Genomic DNA, 20,270 nt, shown 5'->3' with positions numbered 1-20,270 from the left:
CGTGTTTATGGGGCATAAGGCTTGGTTCACATTATTGTGAATTGGATGAGGGTCTCCCCGTATCCAATTCGCATAGTAGGAGAATGTGCTCTCTATGGAGCCGGTTCACACATCTCCGCAGCGGCACAGGTGCGAATTGCACAGGAGTCCTGTGCGTCTTTAGGTCCGAATTCAGCCCAAAATTCGGGCTGAACTCGGACATGAAACGGTGAATGGAGACGCACCGGACACCTGCTGTGAGCCGCTGCATGCTCTAGTGTGAACCCAGCCTCAAGGGATATCCTTTGTTCATATTTCATGTCTGAGGTTTACAACCTCTTTAAGAAAATTGCTATAAAAAAAAAATTAATAGGTGTTAACATCAGTTGACTGTTTATCTTTCTGATTGCTTTTGCAAACGATTGCGTTTTGTTGAAAGATACGGGGAAGTATGACTCTGACACATGGCTTCAGTAAAGTAGGCCAGCAGTGATAATGGGCAAAGTGTTGTAATCCCTGGCAACCAAATAGAATTAATCGCTCAAAGGAATGCTATATTCTCCATCGGTAGATGCTACCTGCCTGGATTTTTTGCTGGCTTTCTGCCTTCATTACTTTGAGTCGCTGAAACCAAATATGCGTATAAAGACTAATGACTATTTCTCTGACCGTTTTCAGGTCAGTGACCCAAAAAGTATTAAAGCAAATAAGTTTGTACAGCAGCCGTGCAACTAACTATTAGGAAATGTTACCAGCTATTAAAATTAAAAGGTGCATATACCGTATGACTTTTTATTTTTAATGCTGAATTTCCAGCAGCATACTATGTTTAGGTTTTATGCCCATGCTCATTCGCACACATGGGATGAACAGGTGCACCACTCATGTCTATTGGGACAAAGCTGCTGTCTGTTCAGCCACTGCTCACAATTTGACATCTGTGTGGGTGCATAGCCCCAACTTATCCCTGTACCCATACAGATGTGCAAGTCTGTGCAGCTGCTGTGTCCCAACTGACATGAATGGGACTGCCTGCACAGAACTCCTGTGCATCCTGTGTGGACAAAAACACGGCCCTCACACAGCCATAAGCTTCATGTGGTTGTAAAGTCTTAAGGTTTTTCACCTTAATGCCTTCTATGCATTAAGTATTCCCTATAGCAACCAATAGCTTTCTTAAGGAGTTAATTTGCAATTGTTTGTTACTGTGTATATTGGTATCATTTACTTGTCATTGCTGTCATTTGACTGTTTTAAGAACTATTTCAACCTAGTCTTGGCTGTGTAACCAGGATTTGGTTGACAAATCCTCCTTTTAAGTCTCTTTCCTTAATTAAGTAAGTCTGAGAAAACTATCTGCATTATCTGCATTGTGTCTGTATGTTATTTAAAGGTATACACAATATGTCTGAACCTAGAGTGTCAGGAGGGCTAGAACGTTCACAGGGTCAAGGATGCACAGAAGAACTTGCAATTCCAAGAAAGCCCCTAGGGGGCAGTGCTACACGCATATGTAGCCTCCATCTAAGACTAATGTCTATTCAAGACTACCCTGTGCACATGGTAACAATACTGCTGTGTGATTTCACTGCAGAATGAACAGCATTGTCATCCTGTAAAAAGGAACTAAAAAATGATAGATCAACAGGTAACAAAACTATGTTACAGGGTGGATGCCTCTGCTGTGGAAATGCCAGCAACAGAGAGTGCATCATTTATATCAATCTTTCATTTTGCTCATGCTTCCATTTTAAGGATCTGTGTCGACATCCCTTACAAGTAAATGGGAGTGCAAAAGCATCTTGAAGGAAGTTGATGCAGCTTAGAAGGAGGTCAATGCATTTGTCAATGAACTCTGATGGTTCTCAGATTTGTCTGAAACTGATGTTAAGCAGAATGTATGTAAAAGCAAGCTGCATTTGTCCCTTGACGGAAGCCCAAAGCCCATTGACAGACCCTATGGCTTAAAATTCTGTTTGACAGTCTAGTACAAAATTTAAAATTCTGCAACTTACTGCCTCTGTAAAGTACTTGACTTTTTACACAGCCCCCCATCTCCAGTAAGGATAAAATAGTGTCAAATACCAGAGCTATGTAGTCAGGAGGAATGTAGATAAGTACAGGGCTTTGGTATTTGGTACTTTGCCTTCCGGAGTTGTAAGGCAGTGCTTGAACCCATCAGTAGACAAATTGGCAACCTTCAAACTTCAGATGACCTCTGTCTCTTACCCCTGACACTCAAGCAGAAGTGTCAGGCTCAAAGTAAGTAAATCTAAACAACGGGAAACATATTTTAATTCAACAATGGGTATTTCGATCTTTGCATAAGCACATGTTTATGGGGGTTTACTAAAAATGGCCCCAACATTCCTACAATAACCTACCTAGTTTACCAATACTTTTGCAAGTATTGTTCTTACAGCTGTCTATTATATGAATTTTGCACAGTCAGAGCTCTGCTTCACCTTTGTGCCACCACAAATCACTTAAAGGGGTTGTAAACCCTCGTTTTTTAATTTTTTTTTTAATAACAATCGTCTCATTCTTACCTCCAGTGTGCAGATCGTTTTGCACAGTGTGGCCCCAATCATCCTCTTCTGGGGTCCCTCGGCGGCTCTTGCGGCTCCTCCCCGCATCAGATAACCCCCTAGGAGAAGCGCTCTCCCAGGGGGGTTACCTTGCAGGCGTGCTTCCGAGTCCAGCATTTGCGTCCATAGACACGAATGCCGGATTCGCCCCCGGTGCCCGCGTCATTGGATTTGACTGACAGCAGCTGGAGCCAATGGCTGCACTGCTATCAATCTATCCAAGCAAGAGCTGGGAACCCGTGGAGAGAGGGAGAGCGCGTCTCCGCCAACAAAAATACAGGGCTCAGGTAAGTAAAATGGGGGCTGGGGGCCGGTCACTGCCAGGTGTTTTTTCACCTTAATGCATACAACCCCTTTTAATTATTGAAAATTCAGCACTCATGGAAATTTCCTCTTTGCTTATCACCTTTGCTTTGTGCATGCCCCTATTAAAGAGATAGCCAAATAGTATAAACCATTTACCTTCTCAGAACTGAAGGAGAGAGCCTTGCTCTTGTTAGGTTTAGGAATATTGGGATAACATGTTTCTTTTAACCTGCAAAAAATATATATAAATAGTTACTAAAGTTGAAAAAGACTTGTGTATGTACTGTATTTTATTAACCCAATAAGCACTTACCATGCTTTTTTCCAGCATCCTGCAATGAGTAGCATGACCCCCAGCACTGATACTATAATCACAGGTAGGAGGATGGACGTGATGATTGCTCCCGCTACAAAAGAAACAAGGGTTATTTTTAGTCAATATGTCTGAAACAAGCTGATGGACTGCTTCAAATCTACCCACAGGTTATTGCTCAGTGTGACAATGTTACATTTTTTGGGAGAGCAGCTGATTGGGCAAGTTACATTCTCTGGCTAGTCACTATTGGTTCTCCTGAGGCTGGACTGGCATTGGGGTTGTCTGTGACATGCCTGCTGCATGCACATGTATGCTCTATATGTCCATAATTTGCACTGTACATGCACATCTGACTACCATCTTATGTCTTTCTTTGGTTTAAAGTTGTTTTTTTCCCTCCATATACTACATGTTATTACACGTACAGTAGCTCACAAAAGTGAGTACACCCCTCACATTTTTGTAAATATTTTATTATATCTTTTCATGTGACAACACTGAAGAAATGACACTTTGCTACAATGTAAAGTAGTGAGTGTACAGCTTGTATAACAGTGTAAATTTGCTGTCCCCTCAGAATAACTCAACACACAGCCATTAATGTCTAAACCACTGGCAACAAAAGCGAGTACACCCCTAAGCAAGAATGTCCAAATTGGGCCCAAAGTGTCCACATTTTGTGTGGCCACCATTATTTTCCAGCACTGCCGTAACCCTCTTGGGCATGGAGTTCACCAGAGCTTCACAGGTTGCCACTAGAGTCCTCTTCCACTCCTCCATGACGACATCACTGGTAGATGTTAGAGACCTTGCACTCCTCCACCTTCTGTTTGAGGATGCCCAATAGGGTTTAGGTCTGGAGACATGCTTGGCCAGTCCATAATCTTTACTCTCAGCTTCTTTAGCATGGCAGTGGTCATCTTGGAGGTGTGTTTGGGGTTGTTATCATGTTGGAATACTGTCCTGCGGCCCAGTCTCCAAAGGGAGGGGATCATGCTCTGCTTCAGTATGTCACAGTACATGTTGGCATTCATTGAGGGAACTATGAACTGTAGCTCACCAGTGACGGCAGCACTCATGCAGCCCCAGACCATGACACTCCCACCACCATGCTTGACTGTAGGCAAGACACACTTGTCTTTGTACTCCTCACCTGGTTGCCGCCACACACGTTTGACACCATCTGAACCAAATAAGGTTTATCTTGGTCATCAGACAGTAGGACATGGTTCCAGTAATCCATGTCCTTAGTCTGCTTGTCTCCAGCAAACTGTTTGTGGGCTTTCTTGTGCATCATCTTTAGAAGAGGCTTCCTTCTGGGACGACAGCCATGCAGACCAATTTGATGCAGTGTGTGGCGTATGGTCTGAGCACTGACAGGCTGACCCCCCACCCCTACAACCTCTGCATAAATGCTGGCAGCACTCATAGGTCTATTTCCCAAAGACAACCTCTGTATATGATGCTGAGCGCGTGCACTCAACTTCTTTGGTCAACCAAGTGAGGCCTGTTTTAAGTGGAACCTGTCCTGTTAAACCGATGTATGATCTTGGCCACCGTGCTGCAGCTCAGTTTCAGGGTCTTGGCAATCTTCTTATAGCTTAGGCCATCTTTATGTAGAGTAACAATTCTTTTCTTCAGATCCTCAGAGAGCTCTTTGCCACGAGGTGCCACGTTGAACTTTCAGTGACCAGTATGAGAGAGTGAGAGTGATAACACCAAATTTAACACACCTGCTCCCCATTCACACCTGAGACCTTGTAACACTCTTAGGGGTGTACTCACTTTTGTTGCCAACGGTTTAGACATGAATGGCTGTGTGTTGAGTTATTTTGAGGGGACAGAAAATTTACACTGTTATACAAGCTGTACACTCACTACTTTACATTGTAGCAAAGTGTTAATTCTTCAGTGTTGTCACATGAAAATATATAATAAAATATTTTCAAAAATGTGCGGGGTGTCCTCACTTTTGTGAGATACTTATAAACCAATGGCGGCTGGTGCTAAACTCTTTTGGGGGGGCGGCAAACATACTCCCCCAGGTCCTCACTCCCCCCCTCCAGTGATTTTCCTGGCTTCTCCTCCCTGGCCCACCCAGTCTTCTTCAGATTCATCTCCTGCCCTGATTGGCCAGGAGGAGAAGCTGGAAGCCAATAGCGAATATCGATTTGCTAGTGTCACAAGTAGGTGGGTTCGGGGCGGTCAGTGCTCTGCATTTCAAGCCCAACTTTTTTCAAGCCAATTAGAGCCTCAGGCTCTAATCATGTGCTTGGAAAAAAAAAACTCATAGAAAGCTATGAGTCTGGCGCCCTGCATGCAAACTAGGGGGGCGGCGCCCCTGTACCCCTTAGTAGAACAGTGCTGCTGGTATAAACCATGTGCAGTTATCAGAATACAATATTTTCTTGACAGTGGTCCTGTAACTATGACTTAGATATACTCACCGTCAGCTTGTGTGGAAGCCTTAATAAATTCTTTGTCAGTTTCGCCCCCACCTGTAACAGCCACAACGGCCACTTGATATTCTGTATTTGGTTTTAGTTGGCGGATGGTAGCATTTGTTATTTGTGGGTCTTTAATGAAAAATATGCAAACTTCCAGACCATCTATAAAAAGTATTGAAAGATTAGATTGTAAGTTCAGCTTTGTTATATCCTTCAATCCTATTCACATCTCCAAATTAAAACATGTCATCAGAGAAAGCTGTGGGCTTCCATTACTGAAGCTCTCCTGAAAATGCTTGTTGGCTGTCATATTAACCCACTTTCTTCAGTGTTTCTCAATCGGGGTGCCATTTGGGTTGCCCTGGGGAACTGCCAGCATGAGATCCAGTTTGCCTTGGATCAGAGATGAACGAGAAGACTCCGTGTTGGGGGGAGACTCTGACTTTGATGGAGGGATTCTGTGCTGATGGGGGCCTCTGATATATAGGGGGAATTTTGATGTGGTGGGGGGGACTCCTATTTTAAAGAGGGACCTCTGACATGAAAGGTGGAATCTAATGTAAAGGGAAGGGGGGAGGCTGTGATGTGAAACACTGACATATACAACCGTAAAATTTGCTATCACCTTTTATACCAGTGACAACAGTCACCAAGGCTAAAAGAGAGCGTGAACCTCCCCAGCATGAATACAGGCAGCAATAAATACCTAGCAGAAGTTCTAACCCTTCCAGATTCCACTCAAAACTTAAAAAAAGGTGTAGGTTTTAGGTATATATCAACATATAACTCGTAAAAGTATGCCATTTACAGAGGCAAAAAATCTATTCCCTTTGGATCTAACTGAGACTTGATAGCCAGTGTTTGGTTGACCCAACAGTTCCCAGTGAAAATTAAGAAATCAAATCTTGATGGATATACTTTTTAAATTGAAAATCTAGTTTTAATGAGAAATAAACCTATTCAGATTGACTATCCCCTTTACATTTGAAAGATTTTTAGCAAACATTACTGTAAAACACATGCATTCGCCGGTAGGCTAAAATTAAAACTAGTTTTGATTTTATATAATATATTAAACAGAATTTTCTGTGAATGATTGAATATAGACCTCATCGGCAACTTGCCTAAATTAATGTGATCATTAGATGCATCCAGTTCACAGTTGCTTCCTAAAGTTTTCACGTAGATGGTGTAGCCCCTTACAAATCCTTCTTGAGTCTCATCGGTTGGATAAGGAGACCAGTCCAGAGTCAGAGAATTGGCATCAATCTTCGTAGTTAGCACTTTTGGCTTCTTTGAAGACACTATAACATAATTTGGTTTACATACTACAGGTGAGATACATCATAAACAAAGTTCGATTTGCAAAAAATATAGTGCCTGTGATTTTCAAGCTGGTATGAAATCTTTAACAAACATATAATAAAACCACTGTTACTAAATGGTGGGACTGCAATCTATCAAATTCTATAAATAAAACCAAAATCAGCACAGTATGGTGTGCTGCTAAAATCAGCGAGTCCTTCATATTTTATGCTTAAATCTTCTGCCTATAGGCAGCGAGCAGAGATTGGACTGCTTGGTTGCTACTCCTCTAAGCAAAGTCTTTCTTTTTAAAAGCTCTCAGGGTTTTGGCCAGAACCATCGATCAGATTCAACCCTGAAGAGGGACAGAGGATCTACCGTAGTTCCTCTTGTGCTCTCAGTGGACAACTATAAGGCTCCATGTACACTAGCAGCTCTTAAACTTGAGTTTAGGAGTTTTTAGCGTTTTTTTTGCCAAAACTCCTAAACTCCACTCCATAAAAGGTTATGTGTCCATGTACACACAGGCTTTTAGGATCGTTTAGGAGCTGCTGCAGTTAGGGGACTTTTAATCTCCCCTAACCTCCCTCTCCTGAATGCAGAAGAATCGCTTACAGGATAGGAACGTTTTGGCCGCAAAATGTGCAAAATCGCAGTGTGTGTCAAGTGTACATATAGCCTTACAATAACCAGAGATAAATGAAGAACACAATTAGCTTGTTTCCTATTACTGTCTTTGTGGTCAGGGGAAGCCACTATAAAGCCTTGGGGCAAGGGATACAATGAAAGAAGGGGTTTAGAAAGAGATAGAGTTCGGCAGATTTGGCCTTAATTTCTCCTAGCTTTATATCACTACTCATATGAATAATATGAGCATATCACCACTGAGCAGCAACAAACAATACCATGGGTACAAAGGAAATTGATGCATGTAATGCAAATTGCAAACATTGCTGCTATTTTAAACGTAATATACTTTGATAAACATAGCACCCAGCTCAAAAGACGATGGATAAATACTATACATTGGAAACTGGATAGTTACTAGATCTGTTGTCATTACTGATAAAAATGTCTGACTACAGACGATCAGCTTTAAGTGCATGTAATTCTCAGACATGAAATAAAAACAAAGCATATTCCTCTATAGCAGTAGTTCTCAACCTGGGGGTCGGGATCCCCTCGGGGGGTCGAATGACAATTTGCCAGGGGTCACTGAATCCTGGGCTGTTCCTGAAGACCACACCGCTCTCCCAACTTTTTCACGACCGCCCAGCTGGGCAGTTTCTGGAGCCCGTGGCCGCCTACTCAGTTCACGGCATGGCTGGGGTGCAGAGATTAGAGGTCAGCTGACTGGTGAGGAATGTGAAGTGGGAGGGGCTTAAGGAGACCCTATTTCCTGAATTCGGCGTAGGTGTCACTGCTACAAGACACCACAAAGTTGGAGACACAGTGAGTAACACTACCTGTGATTATAGTTGCCATTAAAAGTCCCCACTACAGTTCTCAGATCAGCAGATGATCTTGATCAAGAGCACCCAAGTTGGCTGATCAGAACTCCCCCCAGCGCTGCCACTGATCCCATCCCCCTCCAGCACTGCCACTCATCCCATGCTCTCCCCCACCCACCAAGGAGTAAGAGAAGGAATACCAGGAAAAAGGGAGAGAAAGAATAAGAGAAAGAACAAGAAATACTGCTAGAGAGAGGGATGAGGAAAAAAAAAACAATAAATTATGATAGAGAGAGATAAAAGGGAAAGAAAGTAGAACAAAGAGAAAGAGTGGTACATCCTAAAATGTACCATAAGGGGTTTTAATACTGTACAAGTGGAAGGGACTCAGAGAGCGCTAAATGTCTGTGGGTTAGGGGCGCAAATTACGTGTCTTGCCTTGGGGACTGACAACCCACGCTACGAAAATAATTTTACTGTTAGGGGTCCCCACAACTTGGGGAATTTTATCAAGGGGTCATGGCACTAGGGAGGTTGAGAACCACTGCTCTATAGTGTGTACTTGTCTGTTAGGAGCACTAAGTGTCACTTTTGTCTGTTGCTTCATTCCTCTGCTATCAGCATGAATCAGTTCGAGAAAAATTGTGACGGGAGAGATCTCCAGCTATTTGACAGCCTCAGCTCTGTTCCAGTGTTAAGGGGGGGTTTGCCCCTTCCCACCCCCCTCCCCTCCAATCAGCTGTCAGAGCGCTCCTCACTGAGCTCTGCAGAGTGTAACTTCAGCTTCCCGCTCCCTTTTTCTGACAGCTCAGAGAAGCTTTATAAGTTCGGGACAGATGTAGAAAAGACTGGACTGCAGATAGAAGGATTTGTTTAATCTCTGTGTATCACTTGAGGCCAGTCAGGTGATACACAGTCTAGTTTACCATCACTTTAGTAAATATTTCCTTACCTCAATGTCCTTAAACTGCCATCATAAAAGAAACACAATGTCCACAGGGATCTGAATGTACCTTCACCCAACTTCTCAAGTGTCCTGAGGTAACTGAAGCTCAGGATACTCTCATGTACAAATAACTATTGCCAAGAAAGCTGCTCCCTCCTACCTCTGGAAACTCCATATTAGACATTTAGGCAACTTAGCACTTTGAGGAACTAATTGGGAGGTAGGATGGGGGGAAATTAAATTATCACTGAAGGCAAAACTTTTTTTTTTTTAGTTTTGTGGAGTGGAGAGGAATTGGAACGCCTGGCAGATAATACTGCTGTCGGTGCCCTCTTAGAGAGATTCACCCTCTCTGTTTTGCCTGATTACCGTTCTCAACAAAAGAAAATGCCTAATTTTGGGTTGTCGCCAGAACAGGTACAGAGGGGAATTCTTCCAATTCTACCAACTAGGGTCACTAGTTCTGGTAACCCTGATAATCACAGATTCCCTCATTTTGGAGGTCTTTCCTGTCACTTCTTGTTTGGCTATGAGACAGGAAGTGAGTGGAAATCTCCCCAATGGGACACAGATGGCAAAAAATATATGACAGGGGGTATACCCTCCCTTACTCTATCCAAAATTACAAATAGTTTTGCTTTCAGTTCTACTTACATTTTTCTGCATTAGGGTTTCAGGGCTGCCAGAGTGCTCAAGAAGCTGTATAAAGTTTCATGCAGGCACTTGGCGGTGGCTGATCAGTGCTTCTGAGTGTTTCTTACAAAGGAAAGTCTATTTCTCTACTGAATATTTATTTTATTTTACTTTATAGGTAATTAAGAGAGATTATTGAGACTCCTTTTTGAAAGATTGTAGACGTGGAAACTCCAGCTGGGAGATCTCATTGCTGAAGCCCTCAATAGGTATAGGAATATATTGTCAGCCTACCAGCCTCCCCCCACATATTCAATATATATTTATATTATATTTTTATTTTCATTATATTTTTGGGTGGACTGACCAATAGGAAAAACACAGCTAAAAAAAGGGCAGTGACCCACAGCAACCAATCAGACATCAGTTAATTCTCCACAGCTCCAAACGAATAAATCTGTTGGACTACCATTTTACTGCACTGCTCTTTGGTGTGTATCATTAGTTATGCCCAATATTCTTTTACTTACCCAATTCCTTGGTATACCCAGTCAGTTTCCCTAGTAAGTGCTCCCCATCTTCTTTAGATCCATAAATATGAAAATTGTATCTAACCCCAGGCTGAAATGATGCTGCGAAAAGAAAACAGAGCTATAAACTTCTATCACTTTGTCAGCCACACTCTGAATATCAAGCTTCTGTCAACCCTAATAACTGAGAGAATTAATTTAATTTTCAAGAATCAGTATTTAAAAATCAATAGAAGTCACACCTTTTTTACTTGTGATCCCCTCTTCTTTTTTTTTTTTTTTTGCTAGAAAATGCCCTAAAATTCTTTTGTATCAATGAAAGTGCTACTGTTTTCACACTGCAGTGCTCTAAGCTGGCAGAGCTGAGTAATAGCCACACCCCTCAATACATGTGCCCTCAAACAAACATGTATTGCAGAAAAGTGTCTGACCAGCTCTGTTACTTTGCAGAGTGAGTATTAGACTGCACAGTCATATTTAGACACCCTAAACCAGTGTTTCTCAAACTTTTTTTGATCAAGGCACCCTTTAAAATGATGCACAATCTTGGGGCACCCCATTCTACAATGTAAAAAACAAAACTAACTAGTTTTACATAATGTGGCAACATTCACACATGTAGGACATCCAACGTCAGAGGTAATTTGTTCTCCCTCAATTAGCTAATGTGACCCCAGTGCTGACGAGGAGGGCAGTGCAGGTGCCCAGCGTTCTCCTTATAAACCAATTACTTTATTGGCTGTTAGGACACCGGAGGCTAGAGGGTTGTAATGGTGCATAATGAAAACATGTGGCTTTGTGTAACTAAAAAGCAGGCTTCATCCACCCACTGGCTTGTATACAATTTTTGAGGAATTGTATGCATTAAGCCAAGACACCCCTGGAGAAACCAGAAGGTGCCCCAGGGTGCCTGGCAGTGGCGGCCCGTCCATAGGGGGCGCCTGGGCGCCGCCCCCCCCCCTCCAGGCAGCAAAAAAAAAAAAACAAAAAAAAAAAAAAAAAGTCAAAAAAAAAAATAAATAAAAATTTTTTTTTAATACTGGCCCTTTAAAAAAAAAAAAATAGGAAAAAAAAGGTCCTTAAGTGCACTGTGTTCGGACGCCGGATACAGTGCGACGCCGGACACAGTGCACTTATAGGAAGCGCCACGTCTATGCAATCACGAGATTGCAGACGTGGCGCTGCATTTGCGGGCGTTCAGCCCGCCTTGGGGCGTTTTCTGAAGCGCCAAGTAGCTTCCGCTCGGCCATAGTAATACATACTACAGGCGCCGGGCGGAAGCTACTTGGCACTTCAGATTTGATTGACATCTGCCCTGAGTCAGATGTCACTTCCTGGTTCTCTCTCTCATTGCGCCCGAGAGAGGAAGCAGGAAGAATGCTGGTGCCAGTGTGAGGAGGAGGACACCGCAGGAGACTGAAGGTAAGTACCGCTGTGTGGAGAATCGGGGGGACACCTGCTGAGGGGGGGCTCTGATGGGGACAACTGCTGTGGGGGGCTCTGATGGGGACAACTGCTGTGGGGGGTTCTGATGGGGACACCCTGCTGTGGGGGGTTCTGATGGGGACACCCTGCTGTGGGGGGTTCTGATGGGGACACCCTGCTGTGGGGGGTTCTGATGGGGACACCCTGCTGTGGGGGGTTCTGATGGGGACACCCTGCTGTGGGGGGTTCTGATGGGGACACCTGCTGTGGGGGGGACTCTGATGGGGACACCTGCTGTGGGGGGACTCTGATGGGGACACCTGCTGTTGGGGGACTCTGATGGGGACACCTGCTGTTGGGGGACTCTGATGGGGACTCTGATGGGGGACACCTGCTGTGGGGGGCTCTGATGGGGGACACCTGCTGTGGGGGGCTCTGATGGGGGACACCTGCTGTGGGGGACTCTGATGGGGACACCTGCTGTGGGGGGACTCTGATGGGGACACCTGCTGTGGGGGGACTCTGATGGGGGACACCTGCTGTTGGGGGCTCTGATGGGGGACACCTGCTGTGGGGAGCTCTGATGGGGACACCTGCTGTGGGGGGACTCTGATGGGGACACCTGCTTGGGGGGACTCTGATGGGGACACCTGCTGTGGGGGGACTCTGATGGGGGACACCTGCTGTGGGGGGGACTCTGATGGGGGACACCTGCTGTGGGGGGGACTCTGATGGGGGACACCTGCTGTGGGGGGGACTCTGATGGGGGACACCTGCTGTGGGGGGGACTCTGATGGGGGACACCTGCTGTGGGGGGGACTCTGATGGGGGACACCTGCTGTGGGGGGGACTCTGATGGGGGACACCTGCTGTGGGGGGGACTCTGATGGGGGACACCTGCTGTGGGGGGACTCTGATGGGGGACACCTGCTGTGGGGGGACTTTGATGGGGGACACCTGCTGTGGAGGGACTCTGATGGGGGACACCTGCTGTGGGGGGCTCTGATGGGGGACACCTGCTGTGGGGGGCTTTGATGGGGGACACCTGCTGTGGGGGGCTCTGATGGGGGACACCTGCTGTGGGGTCTCTGATGGGCGACTCCTGTTTTGGGGGGACTCTGATGGGGACACCTGCTGTGGGGGGACTCTGATGGGGGACACCTGCTGTGGGGGGACTCTGATGGGGGACACCTGCTGTGGGGGGCTCTGATGGGGGACACCTGCTGTGGGGGGCTTTGATGGGGGACACCTGCTGTGGGGGGCTTTGATGGGGGACACCTGCTGTGGGGTCTCTGATGGGCGACTCCTGTTTTGGGGGGACTCTGATGGGGACACCTGCTGTGGGGGGACTCTGATTGAGACACCTGCTGTGGGGGACACCTGCTGTGGGGGGCTCTGATGGGGGACACCTGCTGTGGGGGGACTTTGATGGGGGACACCTGCTGTGGGGGGACTTTGATGGGGGACACCTGCTGTGGGGGGACTCTGATGGGGGACACCTGCTGTGGGGGGACTCTGATGGGGGACACCTGCTGTGGGGGGCTCTGATGGGGGACACCTGCTGTGGGGGGCTTTGATAGGGGACACCTGCTGTGGGGGGCTCTGGTGGGGGACACCTGCTGTGGGGGGCTCTGGTGGGGGGCTCTGATGGGGGACACCTGCTGTGGGGGGCTCTGATGGGGGACACCTGCTGTGGGGGGCTCTGATGGGCGACTCCTGTTTTGGGGGGACTCTGATGGGGACACCTGCTGTGGGGGGACTCTGATTGAGACACCTGCTGTGGAGGACACCTGCTGTGGGGGGCTCTGATGGGGGACACCTGCTGTGGGGGGGACTTTGATGGGGGACACCTGCTGTGGGGGGACTCTGATGGGGGACACCTGCTGTGGGGGGGCTCTGATGGGGGACACCTGCTGTGGGGGGCTCTGATGGGGGACACCTGCTGTGGGGGGCTTTGATGGGGGACACCTGCTGTGGGGGGCTTTGATAGGGGACACCTGCTGTGGGGGGCTCTGATGGGGGACACCTGCTGTGGGGGGCTTTGATAGGGGACACCTGCTGTGGGGGGCTCTGGTGGGGGGCTCTGATGGGGACACCTGCTGTGGGGGGACTCTGATGGGGACACCTGCTGTGGGGGGATTCTGATGGAGACACCCTGCTGTGGGGGACACCTGCTGTGGGGGGCTCTGATGGGGACACCTGCTGTGGGGGGCTCTGATGGGGACACATGCTGTGGGGGGACACTGATGGCAACTCTGATGTAAGGGGACAGAGGCTGTATTTGGGGGGGGGGCAGAGGCTGCATTTGATGTGACAGAGGCTGCATTTGATGTGACAGAGGCTGCATTTGGTGTGACAGAGGCTGCATTTGATGTGACAGAGGCTGCATTTAATGTGACAGAGGCTGCATTTGATGTGACAGAGGCTGCATTTGATGTGACAGAGGCTGCATTTGGTGTGACAGAGGCTGCATTTGATGTGACACAGGCTGCATTTGATGTGACACAGGCTGCATGTAAGAAGGGACTGCTGGGGACACCTGATGGCATCTGGTTGTAGGCGACGTGGCTAGTGACACCCTCGGGGCTCCCACTGATTCTGCATTATGGTGAGTTGAACGATTTCATTTTATATTACAATGTAATAATAGTAATAATGAGCTTCAATCATCCTGACACCATAACAACCATGGTGCTGGGATGATTGAAGCGCTAACACCAGGTGTTTGGAGTATCTTTATCTGCTGATTGTTAAACTTTGTAGAATACACATTTCTTTTGTTGTGTAGGATCTAGGCCTGCTGTCCCTCTCTCCCTCTCCCTCCATCCCTCGTTCATCTCAGACGCTAACCACACCACCTTAGAGCCACGCCCACTATTTCGCTGAAACCACGCCCATTTCCACCAAGTGGGAGGGGTCAAAAAGGAAGGGCGGGGTCTGGCGCCCCCCCATCCTAAAACTTCACCAGCCGCCACTGGTGCCTGGACACCCTGGTTGAAAAAGGCTGCCCTACACGACTGCTGTAACCGGAAAATTGAGTTAAGACTATGGAAATTCTTCTTCTTGTTAGTATGATGTCTATCTATTTCTGTGACTTTAGTTGAGCTTTACTGACTTGAATATTTTTTTATATTCTTACCGGAGCGAATGACATCTCTGTGGATGCTCGAATTATACTTTTTCCATTGAAGATCACAGTGTGAAGACCTGGGAGAGTTGCACCACTCTACTACATATCCACGCACAGAAGGGACTGGTTTCCACATTACGTTGATCTCCCCATCTTTGCCTTGTGTTTGTTCTGTGTTCACTTTATTGCCTGCAAACGGTGCACAAGAACATCCAATATTTGGTAAAAGTATATAGAAACATCAGTTAACAGATAAAAAGAAAAAAGAGAGACCTCCACCGTATCAGATGTAGAGTGTGGTGGTCCCATCCCTGATGCAATGGAACAAGGAAAAATACCCCGTAAATGGGACTTTAATAGACCACCAACTCTGTGATAAAAAATATATCTTTTAATAATGTAGGATAAAAAGACGTGTGTCGACACATTACATGGATACATCAAACAAAAAACAAAAACATCAATGCAAAAATACAAATCATCATATGTACTTTTCAAAGGGTAGTGTACCCTGACACCCCAGCTAACAGACTATTTCCTGGCTGGCTAGATGTAAAATTGTAACCCAAATACAGAGCCAGACTTTTGCACTGTACAAGTGACTCCACTACAGCCAGGTAACAATCTGACTGCACATAAAGTTTCCAGTCTGGGCTACCATCATGTAAAATCATGATTTAAGCTCTTTGGAAATGTTTAACCTATTCTTTATTGTCCTCCTTGGAAAACACTTTAATTGGTTGGTGCTATAGGACAAACCATAGGAGAGATTCATCTCCTCTCTTCTGTCTAGTGTTTGGGCAGCTTGAGTGTAAATAGGTCTCTTTATGGCTTTGGATGTTCCTTGGATGAGAAGCCTTGGTTATGGAAGGCAAGTTAAAAAAAGATCTGAAACTGAATGATACCTTTTTTTGCTTGCCTCATAGCGCAGATATTTGTTTATTTTATTTTTTTTAAGTAAACTAGCTCATTATACCTTATTCCGCCTTTTGATTTAAAGCAAATATGTCACTTAGTATTTAGAATAGAGGCACTTTCAATTGCAAACGTACTTCCTGTTGTGTATTAAGCACTTACCACTGCTGCTGGTTCCTGGGACGTTTATCTCAGCAGCTGGAGACACACCAGCCCCATTCTGTGCTGTGATGCAGATGGCATGAGCTTGTCTTCCAAGGTCCATACTGTAACTGTTCTGCTGAGCAGGCACTCTAGTTTTATTGGCAATGACACTGCCATCAATTGGCCACCATTTAATATTATAGTGAGAAATTCTTCCATTGGCCAAGAAACCCAGAGGAGGCTAAAAACACAAATTAAGTTACAAAATTACACAAAGCTAACTGGATTTGAAACACATGACCATTCTACTACTCAAACTCAGATCAGGAAGAGTTTTAAGACACAATTCAAAAACCTAACACACAGGGGGAAAACTACAGCTCATGCTGCCCCATGGCAAAATTATAATAGGACCCCAAAGTGACCCCTCTTTGTGTGGCGCCTGGCAGTGTCAACTGTGATAATGTGTCATTGATCTTAATAAAAGTATGCGTAGATCAAGAACGAGCAGGAGTATTGTCAGCATAGTTGGTACACAACTAGGGAGCAATTCTGAGGATAGAGGTTGTCAGGAAATGGGGAAGCAATGCATGGATATAACTTGCACATGGGAGTAGCTGGCAGCAAGATTTTATGTACAATCTTGTCCATAAACTGTAATGCTTGTGCTGTACTTACATGCATAGAGTTGGCATTCTTGGTTAGATTCCTGCTGCCTACTGTCTCTGGTAGCTAGGATGCAGGCAGCACCGTCCTTGGTTGCTAGGATATAGGCAGTTCCTGCTGCCTTCCATTTTTGGTTGTTAGGATGTGGGAAGTTCCTGCTGCCTAGCATCTTTGGTTGCTAAGATGTGGGCAGTTCCTGCTGCCCACTCTTTTTTATTTTTTGCTAGGATGTGGGCAGTTCCTGCTGCCTCGCGTCTTTGGTTGCTAGGATGTGGGCAGTTCCTGCTGCCTACTTTTTTTTGGTTGCTAGGATGTGGGCAGTTCCTGCTGCCAAGCATCTTTGGTTGCTAGGATGTGGGCAGTTCCGCTGCTTACTGTTTTTGGTTGCTAGGTTGTGGGCAGTTCCTGCTGCCTAGTGTGCTTGGTTGCTAATATGTGGGCAGTTCCTGCTGCCTAGCATCTTTAGTTGCTAAGATGTAGACAGCTCCCGCTATTCAGGGCTGACATGTAAACATCAATAGTGTGTTATTACACATTGTTTGTATTGACATGTCATCCCTAAGCAGTGGTGATGATCAATAGAGTATCTTTAAGCTGTATGCATGTAAACATTAGCACAAACATTTACATGCACACAACCTGAAATACAGTCCATTTACTATTGCAGAGCTGTGCATAGGTACATTGAATTTAATACAGCTGTGTTCAGATTCATAAAAAAAACTTTACATTACAAGTCTGTATTTTGCACCCGTGTAAACGAGCCCTAAAACTTGATTTTCCAGAGAACCAATCTGTCGTTAGTAGCTCACCAGTCTTTTGAAGCATTTCAGATCTCAAGATCTTGGCCCAGGTACTTGCTGCTATTACTCTATATCTCTAATACAAACTTCTTTGAATTCTGGTATTTCTGCAGAACCAAGAACCTCAGTCTTTTCAAATCATAGCTTAGCAGATTTTAGACTACATTGGATGATCAGAATTAATTTTAGTCTGGTGGGCTGTAGAAGATGTTTTCAGGACAATGAATCTTCATTACTAAAGCTGGCCATACACTGCTTGAATTTCAACTAATTCCTTCATGCCTAGTCAGAATTTAAGGAGTATATGGCCCTGCCAGCATCACTGTGTTCAACAAAGGCCAATTATTCAAAAGACTTTTGGAAAATTATTAGTGGAACAGCACCTGCATCAAATTATGCTATCACACCAAGATAAGAATACTTAATTTAAAAAAAGTGACAGCTATTTTTAGTTGAGCCCAATGATATTTGAAAAATACAGTCATATGGCTACAATAAAGATACTTAAAATGTTCAACTTTACAGAAAAAAATTAACAGGTAAACTAACACTATACACCCTCCCCACCCCGCTGGTCCCCACTGGACTTACCTCCGGGGACACTGAGCTGTCAGTGCCCACGCAGCTGGTCCAGCAGGTTGTGGATTTTAAATCCCCGCTCTTCTCCCTCTTCTCTGTGCAACTCTTCCAGGATGGACCAGAGCAATTCACTGTGCAGGAGCTGACTAATCAGAATCGTTCTGGTCCATCCTGAAAGTTCGGCACAGAAAAGAGAGAGAAGAGCAGGAATTTCTAATCCCTGAACTGCTGGACCTGCTGTGTAGGCATTGACAGCTCTGCACCCCCGGAGGTAAGTACAGTGGGAACCTGGATGGTGGGGAGAGTGTACAGTGTTGGCTCACCTTTTCATTTTTTCCGTAATGGTAAACTTTAACATTTTTTCTAACACTTTCACCTTCGAATAAAGTAATTTGAACCAGTCTGATATACTGTATTTAATAACTTTATAACTTCTGAAAACTAATAGTGATATATAGTATACCGGTGGGCTGAATCAACATTGGGAATGCAAATGGTGAGGTCTTCCAGCTGAATTTCCCTGCCCTGCAGTCTCATTGCTTCTGCTGTATTCCCCATACAGGTAAGGCCTTGTGCATACGATACTCCTGTTTGAGCATCTACTTTTTCAGATTTTTTTTTTTTTTTATGTATTTTCGCGCATATGCGTTTGTGCAATTCAGTGCACACGCAAAAACGTATTCTCATGTTTTTGTTCTGCACAATATGTAAATAGGGCATTTGCGCACATTTGCACGCAATCGTGTATATTTGCACGCATGAGGCGTAAATTACTGACCAAAAATTCTGATTTTTCTATTTTCTTTTTTTACTGAAGAATACACGGCGCTAGTTTACTGGTCTGTGTGCATAGGCACATTACAATTAATGGGCTGTATTTTAGCTCAGTAAAAAAAAAAAAAAAGAACTGTACTAAGCTTTTTCAAGCTGCAGTGTGCGAGAGGCCTAAGAAAAAATAAAAACCACAGCAGGGAGAGTGATGACATTGTGGTCCCTCTTCTCTCCCTAAAACATGTTTTATAAACTTCTGGTTTGTTTTTGTTTTTGTTTTACTTTTTATTGTACAATACTGTATAATTTCCTGGTACTTTATGAATAATAGTAAATGCAGCATGTGGGCGGAGCTGGGGACACAGACCCAAAGAAATCATTGCATCATTCTCCTCTACCCAAACTGCCCGTATCTGAGAAGATGAAGTCCTAAACTACTTACTTTCCAGTAAACCGTCACAGTCTGCCCATTTTCATTATGCTGAATTTCTCTCCAAACATCAAGTGAAGCTGACGGTTCTATATATAAAAAAAAAATAATAATTTCAGAAGTCCTGAAGGGGAGTGATTTATGCATATTTCATCAATACAACTCTGTGTCTATAATGTTCATATGTCCTCTTACTGCAGAGAGCAGCGATGATCCATACAGTGTGCTGTAACTGCATTTAGAATGGTGGAACTCACCACCACCAACCAATGTGATGAATTTCAAATGTCATCAGTTCTGTTTTGGAGAACTTGTGAGCAGGAAGGATTTTAGGCAAGACTTGCTATAATAAAGCTTTCTTACCTTCCTCCTCACAAGTTGCTTCAGAATATACACTGAACTGAGTGTACATTCTCAGACTGCTGCAGTGCCAGAAATACTGAACTCCCATGTGCCTGAGCGGGAGTTAAGTCATCCCTGTCTGGCCAATCAAAATGACTGAAGATCCCAAACCTGGAAGAAGCTAGGAAAAATATGTCGGCATTGGAAGGGAGGGAGTTGTGTACATCGCATCGCTTGAGGGCAGGTCTGTATTGATGGGTTTAGTTACATTTTAAGAATGGTTAATCTAATGGAATGTAACTTCTGTTTGGCCTCCATGGACTCCTGCACTTTATTGCTCTTGCTTTCTTAAAACTTAACTACACGTACTTTTTAAAATTCCTTCCCTCCCTCCCATTTAAAAAAAAAAAAAAGAAGAAAGCAGTACTCTTCTACTCCATGCTCCAATGCTGCACTCCATATCCTCTTATGGTCTTGTTCTACTGCACTTTATAGCTCTTGCCTTCTTAAAGCCCAACTACAAGTACTTTTAAAATCCCTTCTCTCCCTCAAGTTTAAAAAAAA

The 20,270-nt window shown here is 44.9% G+C and overlaps 1 protein-coding gene across 1 annotated transcript in view; it reads right to left on the bottom strand.

The window, feature by feature from the left end:
• LOC141132743 (oncostatin-M-specific receptor subunit beta-like) overlaps nucleotides 1-20,270 on the bottom strand; it is a 102,713-nt gene that overhangs the window by 8,906 nt on the left and 73,537 nt on the right. The window contains exons 10-17 of the mRNA XM_073621521.1: nucleotides 19,377-19,453; nucleotides 16,134-16,356; nucleotides 15,066-15,245; nucleotides 10,502-10,603; nucleotides 6,761-6,940; nucleotides 5,637-5,798; nucleotides 3,187-3,280; nucleotides 3,030-3,102 (exon numbers count right to left, since the gene is read on the bottom strand). Of these exons, the coding sequence (XP_073477622.1) occupies nucleotides 3,030-3,102; nucleotides 3,187-3,280; nucleotides 5,637-5,798; nucleotides 6,761-6,940; nucleotides 10,502-10,603; nucleotides 15,066-15,245; nucleotides 16,134-16,356; nucleotides 19,377-19,453 (1,091 nt within the window). The remainder of the gene's footprint in view (nucleotides 1-3,029; nucleotides 3,103-3,186; nucleotides 3,281-5,636; nucleotides 5,799-6,760; nucleotides 6,941-10,501; nucleotides 10,604-15,065; nucleotides 15,246-16,133; nucleotides 16,357-19,376; nucleotides 19,454-20,270) is intronic.

This window comes from Aquarana catesbeiana, linkage group LG01 (assembly GCF_042186555.1).
Source record: "Aquarana catesbeiana isolate 2022-GZ linkage group LG01, ASM4218655v1, whole genome shotgun sequence".
Lineage (NCBI taxonomy): Eukaryota > Metazoa > Chordata > Amphibia > Anura > Ranidae > Aquarana > Aquarana catesbeiana.
This window is presented reverse-complemented; position numbering and strand designations above follow the sequence as displayed.